Here is a 9,799-nt window from a genome sequence, read left to right on the forward strand (position 1 = left end):
CACCTCAAATGATGTGTGAATCTTCATTCAAACACAAACTGCTCTGGAAGAACTAGTGAGATTTGCACTGCATGGATTGATGAACCTTGGAATTGCCTGCAGTTCCACCACCAAAGAACAACTGCAGACCACAGATTTGTGTTGATATGCTGAAAGTTGACACTGTCACTGAAACCCTCTCTTCCAAAAGTTAAGAAAATCTCTCTTTAGAGCCTTTAGAACTTTTTCTGTGGTGTTAAGTGTGCACAGGCAAGTGGTCATGGATCCTGATAGCAAAGTGAGCGCTGCCTACAACCAACTCTTGTAACATTTCATTGTTAGTTTTTGGTCTTGGAGAGTTGAGGACTCGTTCTGGCTGGTCCGTCCTGGCGATGGGCTACAGGTTACCGTGAACATCTCCTCTCTTCAACAATCAGATGTGTCCAACAAGGAATGTTGTTTGGCCACATCTCCTTTCCTGATACCTTCTCGGAACAACAGGTGAACTCGATACCCCACAACAAAAACTTGAACACCGTCCAGCATCAGCAGGCTTTGACAGTGACTGGAAAAGGGGCCACAAAGGTGTTCAACAGAAACTCAGTAAGAAGACACTCTGTCGCCAGCACCCACAGGCCTGCAGGACGTCCACTAGAGACGGCAAATGAGCATATTAGCTTAGTTGATACTCACTGGAACTAAAGACAGAGGGGATTTCACTGAAACATTATAGATCCAATCTGACCGACTTTATCATTTGATTTAACTTTATCTCTTTAGCCCGTGGCTGATTTTGTGAGATGGATAACTTACATTTAAGAAGCGCTAAATGAAAAACACAAGGATACGGTGACAACATGTCTATGCACATATAGTTTGTATGTTAATGCTTCATCTAATGAGTGACAATGCAGAGCAGAGAAAGTCATCACTCAACAGGTTGTTGTTGTTGTTTTTTACATATTAGAGATTTTGATCATTTACAATGAAAGATTTATGTACAAGTTTTAAAAGAAATAAGTCACTTACACCAATCAAATTAAATGTAAAGTAGATAGTAAATATAGTTCAGTGGCATTTTCAATAAAAAAAAACAATTTACTTTCAGAGAATTCTATTTTTCATTTAATTATTTTCCAATTTCAGGCTTTACATCTTTTCATTGCATTTATAATTAAATGTACATTTTAATTTACATATATTAATAAATATTGTATAAATATACTGATAAAAGGATCAAATATCTTATTGCAAAGGCATCATTTATCACAGGAACTAGAAGGTTAACAAGATGAACTCTTGGTTTTATACATTATGGTGTTTTCTGCCCCCTGGTGGCTGAGCGGGGTGTAGTTTCCTGTGGAGTTTGGCCTTGGCAAGGTCAGCTGACAGGCTCTTGGCCATGTGATCTGTAGTCCTTTTCATGCTGCGGGCCACCTCGATAGCTATGTCGAGAGTCCTGTTCATTTCTTCCTCCTTTTAAAGAAATGATTGTTGTATGGATCTTTGAAATGTTACATAAGAATATTCAGCAGTTTTAGGGAATGTCACCTTGCTTCTTGTCTTCGTGGTAACCCTTGGGAACACTGGGGATGGCGTCCGCTGGAAGTACACGTCACTGGGCAGGAGAGCTGTGTCTGACTGTGTGGAACGCATCCACATCGACTGCAAAGGTGGTTCCCTCACTTTATAGCTGAAGAAAGAAAGCCCAATTTTTCTGCAACCTGCCCTCAGTTGTGATGTATTTATACTACAGATCAGATACGTGTTTACCTCGCAGGCAGACTACTGGAGGAGCCATAGTTGACCTGCAGCAGGGGCCTCTGGTGAGACGGACGGGAGAGGAGGGTCCACCTCTCCTGGGAGTAAAAGCTCTCCGTGATGGTTTCTGATCACACAGGAATAAGCACCCTGGGATGAATGCTAATTACACACAAAGCTGCACTGATCTGGAAACACGTCAGTAGTCCTGTTCTTCACGCTGACGATTTTATGAATATTTCAGTTTTATTCATATAATTCTATGTTTGAAGAATATGAATACATTCAGCTTGTTTCAGTCTAACTGACAGTCACTTACTCTGTGGCCTCTGCTTGGCTTTACTGTCTCCCTTCAGACTAGAGCTGCTCTGACCAGAGGAGGTCCCTGAGTAGATCCCCTCTGATCCTGCAGGGATTTATATGACATAGTTTACCCATCTTAGATATAATAACCCAATGTAAACGATAAAACAGGAATAGAAAGGCTGATCTATGTATCGTTTATCATGCATAGTGAAAAACAGCTGTGGTTTTGACCTGCACAGGTTTCTGCACCCTGAAGCTTATGAGGGGACGCAACAGTTCGACTGCCTCTCCTGCCCCCTACTGGCGAACTAGGTGACTGCAGGAAGATGTCAGAGCTGTCTGTAGCAGGAGAGCGTAGAATAATGTCAGCACACACATTTACAAACACAGATGTAGAGAAACACAGACAGACAGGGAGTCATTTTGCTGTTGTTAAAGTATCTGGGTGCTGGGACTTGTGGTGCTGGTGGGGGTGGACCACTACCTTTGCTCCTGGTCTGGTCCTTATCTGAGGAGCTCCAGTCCTCTATCCTCATTTTACTGGAGCTCCCATTTTGTCTGCTGCTTATCAGATTGCACAAACGAGATAATAACATTGTAACATAACAATGAGAATAAAATTACCATCATAGTCTGACTGAATTATGCAACAAAATGACTCCTGGATCCTCATATCTTGGCTAACATGTCTGCCTCTACTGAGTCTGCCAGTGGTACCTCTCCTGGTCAGTTCCCCACCTGTTGAAGCCTGGTCTGCGGTGAGTTCTGGGTCTGGTTTTGGACCTGCGCTCCTGATGAGCCTGCCTGTATTTGGATGTGAGGTAATCCATCCTCTGAGCTAGGTGAGGCAGCTGGACCAGGCCTTCCTCCAGCTCCCTCTTCAGCCTGGACACCTCAAACTGCAGGGCCAAGATAGCCCCACTGCACACACACATACATTCACTGATTTGATGCATCTTTTAAACAAAATGGCGTAATTACAACAACGTTCAGTGGCCACATGGTGGATACTGACCTGTTACAGGAGCACAGATGGTCTTTGCGAGCTGTGTCCATGGTGGAGCTCAGCACGGGCTCAGAGACGTGGTGACGGAGCAGGACAGACCGGCTGGGCTCAGACACTGAACAAAAATGACTTTTTAATTATTTGATTGAGAGCAAAACTTTAAAAATAAGGGTTTACTCACCCTGCAGCCTGACTGAAGGCTCTTGAGTGGCACTTTGCACCCACAGCTCCACTGCAGCAGTGCAGTACTGGGTTTGGACTGAAGGGTGGGGGTCTGGTGAATGGATGGTCGTCTCCTGGTGGGAGCCCTCGCTGTCGGAGCTGCTTACTCTGTCACTCTGTATTCTGTTAATGGAAAATTTCAGACTACTGTATACCTCACCCATGTAATGTGATCCAGTGCTAGAAGAACTGCGGCGTTCCTATAAATCTCATTTGCAAGCACCATTATTTTTAGGTTGATAATTCTTGGAACGTATCGTTTGTCTTTTGTACCTTTCTCTGAGAAGATTCAGGTGAAATGTCCCATCTGCAGCTCGTCTCAGGTAAGAACTCCCAAACCCACTGTCTGTCTCCGGGCTCACAATCCTCTGACAAAGAAAAAAAACACTTCAAGGTTTCCTTTATTGTCATTTTGGCTTCTGTACCTCCATACATTCCCTTGAAAGACAATAAAGATGTGAGTTAAGTGAATAAACAGTAAAATTATTGAATAAGTGAATGTTTATGCCCACATAAAAGCCATAAATTAAAATGTCATCTTTAAATGACATTGTTGTGATGGCATTAAGAGCCCCTTAAGTGTCAATTTAAAGCACGTGAAGTGGCGTTAGATTTAGGTTGGGGGTGTGAGGACGGAGTTGGACTGGCTGTGCAGCCTGGCAGATGTGCTGTGGTTGCTCCTGTATCTTGAACTTTTACATCATAAAGATCAAATTTTAATTCAACATAACAACAATTGCCACTTCAGCGAGCTCAGCTCAGATGTTAACGCTGCAACTGACCTGTGAAAGAGATGAAGGGATGCGGGGAGGCTCTGAGTGGTGTTGAGGGTCTGTGGGTGCGTCAGAGACAGAGGAGACCTCCACAGCCAGACTCACGCAGTCAACCTGCTCACCTTCATCGCCACAGCTCAGAACCCTGATGAGAAGAGCAGCTGAATGAGGATGGAGCTCCCTATATGAAGACTTCCTATGTCACACACACAAGCATACACACACACCGACCTCCCAGGTGTCTGCTGCCTCTCTCTTGACGGCGAGCTGGTTCCTCTCTGATATGCTGAAATGTTCCTACTAACTATCCCCTGTGATAAGTTGTGTTCTCCCTCCTCATCCTCAGCTGCAGGGACCTCCAGAGAGCTGCCAGCGCTCCTGAAACAGAACAAAAACACTCTTCAGCGTCTGTACGGTGGAACCGGACACCAACACTGTACCTGAAACACTATCTGGCCACAGGAAGGTTGAGCACCAACACACACACACACACACCCAAGCACCACTCAAACAATCAATAGCTGGACACAAAGGTGACAATGAATCATTACCTGCATTGAATTAACACTTGTAGCTGTTCGACTAAATGATTCACTTAGGATGTACATTATTCTCTCAGATTTTAAAAGACCAACCAAAAACAGAGGATACATAAGTACCATGAACTGTAGAAGCCAGGTACGCTGTATTTAGGTCGCGAGTCATTGGTCATACGCTCACATTCCTCCTCTTCCTCCTTTCCTTCCTCTGCCTGTATCTGCATCTGATAACCTGCAGCAGGCCCCTGCAAACGTGAGACCTGGTAGATTAGAACACAGAATCTCCAAACTAGACTGACTTCAGACTGACTTAGTGTAAAATAATTAGGACACGCAGGTTACTGTTCACACTTCACCTCCTTCTGTGTGTGTGTGTGTGTGTGTGTGTGTGTGTGTGTGTGTGTGTGTGTGTGTGTTGGTCACCTCATGCAGTGGCGAGTGATGAGTTGAGACTGTGGGTTTACAGAGAGTCTTCACAGCCTCTGTCATGGGTGTTGGGGTGAGGGGTGAGAGAAGAGGGGAGATCTGCAGGTACAAATTTTTGTCTATCAGCTCCTTTATGTCCTCGAGCTGCATTCCTACTCTGAATATGTCTCCCTCCACCAGCCTGCACACACATGGGGCAACGCATGAATGAATGGATGGCGTGACACACAATGGGAATTAGTGGGGGTCGTTTTAACCTGCTGGGGTCAAAGGTGCCGGTGTTCCTGCTCAGGCCCATGTAATTCTTCATCTCCAACATTCTGTGCTCCTCCTTCTTACTGATGTACTTTCTTTCCAGCTGGTCCTGGGCTTCCATCATGCTCCTCAACATCTGACACAAGACAATGTTCACACACACACACACACACACACACACACACAGAAGGAGGAATTACCCAACACTGAAACGGTGTGAAACCACACGCAGGACGAAAACACTACTTACCATTTGCTGTTCCTCGCTGCACACCGAGATGTTGCTAAGACTTTGTTTGAAATCTACCACCTGAGCGGAAGAAGTTTGCTTTTACATGTTATACATTTCCCTGTTTTTTTTCCTTGACATTTTAGTAACATTTGGCTTTTGTCCAAACTAACCGTCTGCATGAACTGGTCGATGATGCCTCTGAGCTCAGCTGTCATTTTCTCACCATCACTGGAACCTTCTAGATCAGCTGTGTCCAGCTCCTTCATCTGTGTGCCTGTTAGCTTCTCATCAAATTTGTCTGAAACAACGACAGAAATGTCAGTTCTCTCACTCTAATTCCATTAATAATATCACACGCACTAGAATTCGAACAGATCAGAGGAATCGATTCGTCAACCAGTAATGAATTTGTTACAAAAGCAAAGAAGACCTTTGTGTAATTAGAACAGTGTCATTTGACCCCATTTGTCTCCATGGAAACCAGTAGCATTTGACTGGGTAATGCAAGCAGTGAAGCAAAGACCCGTCATAATATCAGATGTCACACGTACCTGATGGGGGAATTTGAGGAGCCAAAAATCCAAGATGGCCTCCCTCACCTATGTTTCCTTGCTCATCATCATCAGCACCATCATCATGCTCCAGAATAACAGTGGAGGACAACTGAGGCTGAAAAAACAAACAAATTCATGTAACTTCCACTAAATATGGAATTTAACCTCATTTTACTCAAACGTCCTCATTGTTTACTCAACCCAAGACTTACATTGGTCTCTATCCTCATTTTATCTAAAAGATTCTCCGCCTCTGCGTATTTTGTTAGTAGTTTATCATATTCAGCCTAAAGAAAAGAGAAACTACACGTCAGACGTACTGTGTAGCCGGTATTATATGATGAAGTAGAGAAGTATCATGACTCATCCGACCTGCAGGTGATGCACCAGCGCTGGAGCAGTCTCTTGGTCTGGCTCTTTGAAGACGCGGGGCCAGTCTGAAGGCTGAGCTGAGTCCTCCAGGACTCTGTTGATCACTTCCAGCATCCCCGGAAAAGACTGGGCTCTGTTCATGCTGTTGCGGGCTTGAGGAACAGGCCTGGCAGGACCACAGGGCGACTTAGGGATTTTTACCTTCGGGGCAACCTTGGAGAAGTCAGGGGGTGGGTAATGGACTTGACCTTGGCCGTACTTCATCTCGCTGAAGGACCTGGCGCGTACAAGACCGGGGGGTTTCTGAACGTGACCCTTGTCTTCAGACTTTTCCTGTCTCGTAACATCTAAAGTGCTCTTCTCTCTGCTGCCCTGGACTGAGCCTGATGTCACGTTGTCTGAAACATCACACATGACATCTTCTTCTGTTTCTTCCGCCAAAATTTTGGATGCTGGGTTGCTCTTTTCATCTGTCCTGCAGCTCTGATTCTCAGAGGAAGGACTATTAGAATCTGTGCTGTTGCGTGTTGGAGGTGAGCTTAAAAGGGCGTCGTCTACGCTCTCTAGCAGGGAGACCTCTGGCAGGGTCTCGGCCTCAATCAGCAGCTCCTCCTGGGAGAAATGTCGCCCCAACAGCAGGTTAAAGTCCAGCCGGTGGTGATCGACACGGGGAAGAGTGCATGGAGGAGAAACCTTGTGGTTTTCCTGTCTGTCCTCCTCCTGACTTGAGGGTGTTAATTTCTCAGCATGAGGTGTACTAGCATCAGCACCCTCGTGCTGACTCAGCACATCAGGGCTTCCGTGAAGCGTTTGCTTTCCATCGGAGCTTACATTGCTCTGAGAGCTTCCTGTGTGGTTGAAGTAAAGGCTTCCAAGGTCGCCATCATAAGGCAGGTCCTCCTGATCCTCGTCACTGGTATCATGCCCGAGGTCCTCACACTGCAGTTTTAGGGGCCCCTCATCCTGCATTGTGTTGGGTCTTTGGGCAGACATGTGCAATGTCCTGCTCTTGCTTGGGACCCCCCTCTTACTCGGGCTCCTGACAGCACTGGATTCTGAGGAGGAGTCATCCAAAGCTGACATCTCGTCACTCACTGCAGGTAACAGACACCAGTAACATCAGTGCCTGTTCAGAGGCCCACATACTTCCATTCAGAGAGATACTTCACCCAAAAGTGCTGCCGTTAGCCGTCAGTCACCATTAGCTGCATTCTGGAGTCACAAAAATGTGATGCAGCAGAAGAAACAAATCATCTTTGTGAGCTCAGGACACCTATTTGTTGTACTTGAGGACAAAATAGGGTTTTTGGAAGAATTTTTAGACATGACTTTTATAACTTACAACAACTGCTCCATTCTGATTCTGTTCATATATCCCACGTTTGTGTCCATTAATGTTTACTGTTTTGCATTATTCCATCCATTCATCGTCGTCTTCCGCTTATTCCTTACTAGTAAGGGTCGCGGGGGGGCTGGAGCCTATCCCAGCATCTACGGGCGAGAGGCGGGGTTCACCCTGGACAGGTCACCAGTCCATCACAGGACCAACACATAGAGACAGACAACCATTCACACTCACAGTCACACCTACGGTCAATTTAGAGTATCAATCAGCCTCGTCCTCTCTTGATGTCTTTGGACTGTGGGAGGAAGCCGGAGTACCAGAGAGAACCCACACAGGCACAGGGAGAACATGGAGACTCACACAGAAAGATCCTGTGCTGGAGCCGGGACTTGAACCCAGAACCTTCTTGCTGTGAGGCCACAGTGCTGACCACTGCACCACCGGTTTTGCATTATTGGTTTGTCAAATTCGATTTTTACATCGATCACATTTTTAATCCGATTCATTTATCAATGGTACATCATATTAACACAGTCCCAAAGTCACCGTGTTGTTACTGAAAGCATCGAACAACTCTTCACCAAATAAATGATGCCATTTCTGTCTATATGTGTCTGTGTAAACTGTGCTCACTCCTACAGTCACCACCAATTATAGATTATGTAGATTCTTCTTGAATACAAACTGTGCTACAACAAGTTAATAGCATCAACCGGGGACTCACCATCTACACAGAAGCTGGCGTCTGATGCAGCAGACTCTGCCTGGGAGAGACGCAAAGCTAAAGACCTCTCCAGATCGCTAAGGTGGAGACTTTCATCCTCGCTGAGGTCAACAAAGATGCTCTGCTGGATGCACTTCTTCCAAAGCACCTCTCTTTGAACATCCTTGTCACACTCCTCTGATTCTCCCTCCATGCAGACTTTCTCCCTACCACAAAATGTGAGCGGAAGCTCTTTGCTCCAGCTCACTTCACCTGTGGAGGGGGTAAGAAAGGAGGATGCAACACCTGTTCATCACTTAGCAACGCAGCTTGTGAAGTGACAACACTGGATCAAAAAGTGCAAAGCTCTCAATTATACACACACACACACACACACACACACACACACACATACATATATATCTGTGCGTAAATTTATATATACACACATATGTATACACAGATATATATCTCTGTGTGTATATGTACATATACACATACATGTATATATATATATACATATATATATATACACATACATGCATATATATATATATATATACACACACACACACACACACACACACACACATGTACACATATACACACATATGTGTGTATGTATAAACCCACCAGTGTATCCTATTCTCTAAAAATGTATTTATGTTAAATCTGCAAAACGTTCATTAGGGTACTCAACATAAATTAAGTGCAGTAAAAAGTACTATACTCCCGTTCTTAATAATAGGAACAGTATACTTGAGTACAAGTACTTCAAACTAAGTGAAATGTTCTACTAGGAGTGTTGAGAGAGCTCTGACATCGCCACAATCAGTACTCGCTTCGGTGGTAGTACTGCGGTAGTAACTCACGCTGCAGTCCGTCAGTGCCAAGTCAGCTCTAGGCTCGTCTCTGCCGCAGTCACCGTCCCGTCAGAACCGAAACTCCAGGCTACCAGCGACCTGTCCGTTCTTGACATATGGTTCCTTGGGCAGGTTTAAAGTTCTGTGGCATCATTAATATTGTACATGGTCGTCTGGCAGCGTGAGTGTGGTTGCTTGGTAACGGTCGTGAAGCCACTTAACCACAAAAAATGGGTTCATTTTACAAGTGATAATAAACTACCTTGCGTTACTCTATGGATTGTGCTTCTGTCTGTGGATTAAAAAGACAGGTGTGTCTTTCGTGGGGGAGTGTCACACTAAAACACCCATGAGCACGGACACACGCCACAGCCGCGTGGTCCCTTAACTTCACTTTGCTCTCAAAGAAGTAAGTTAGTGGTCCGGGGGAAGGTACAGCCCGAGAGATTGCGTCACTGGTTTC

General features: G+C 45.1%; 1 protein-coding gene across 2 annotated transcripts; it reads right to left on the reverse strand.

Annotated features, from left to right (window-relative positions):
• Positions 1-1,001: 1,001 nt before the first annotated feature.
• On the reverse strand, positions 1,002-9,700 carry aknad1 (AKNA domain containing 1). 2 transcript variants are annotated; one of them, XM_086204948.1, is made up of 22 exons: positions 9,346-9,700; positions 8,495-8,746; positions 6,426-7,519; positions 6,266-6,340; positions 6,051-6,168; positions 5,670-5,797; positions 5,518-5,577; positions 5,270-5,403; positions 5,010-5,193; positions 4,707-4,831; positions 4,279-4,425; positions 4,057-4,192; positions 3,548-3,642; positions 3,234-3,397; positions 3,062-3,167; positions 2,785-2,967; positions 2,531-2,607; positions 2,278-2,385; positions 2,060-2,146; positions 1,753-1,867; positions 1,531-1,672; positions 1,002-1,455 (listed from the first exon to the last, which is right to left on the reverse strand). In XM_086204948.1, exons 2-22 carry the CDS (start codon positions 8,685-8,687, stop codon positions 1,285-1,287), a joined length of 3,642 nt encoding a protein of 1,213 aa, XP_086061074.1. In that variant the 5' UTR covers positions 8,688-8,746; positions 9,346-9,700; the 3' UTR covers positions 1,002-1,284. The 2 variants fall into 2 exon arrangements, with proteins under 2 accessions (XP_086061074.1, XP_086061073.1); XM_086204947.1 differs by having other exon boundaries at positions 2,764-2,967.
• Between the last annotated feature and the right edge of the window lie 99 nt (positions 9,701-9,799).

The sequence above is a fragment of the Aulostomus chinensis genome, chromosome 5 (assembly GCF_037954235.1).
Source record: "Aulostomus chinensis isolate RoL2024-O1b breed Wild chromosome 5, RoL_Achi_v1.0, whole genome shotgun sequence".
NCBI classification, from domain to species: domain Eukaryota; kingdom Metazoa; phylum Chordata; class Actinopteri; order Syngnathiformes; family Aulostomidae; genus Aulostomus; species Aulostomus chinensis.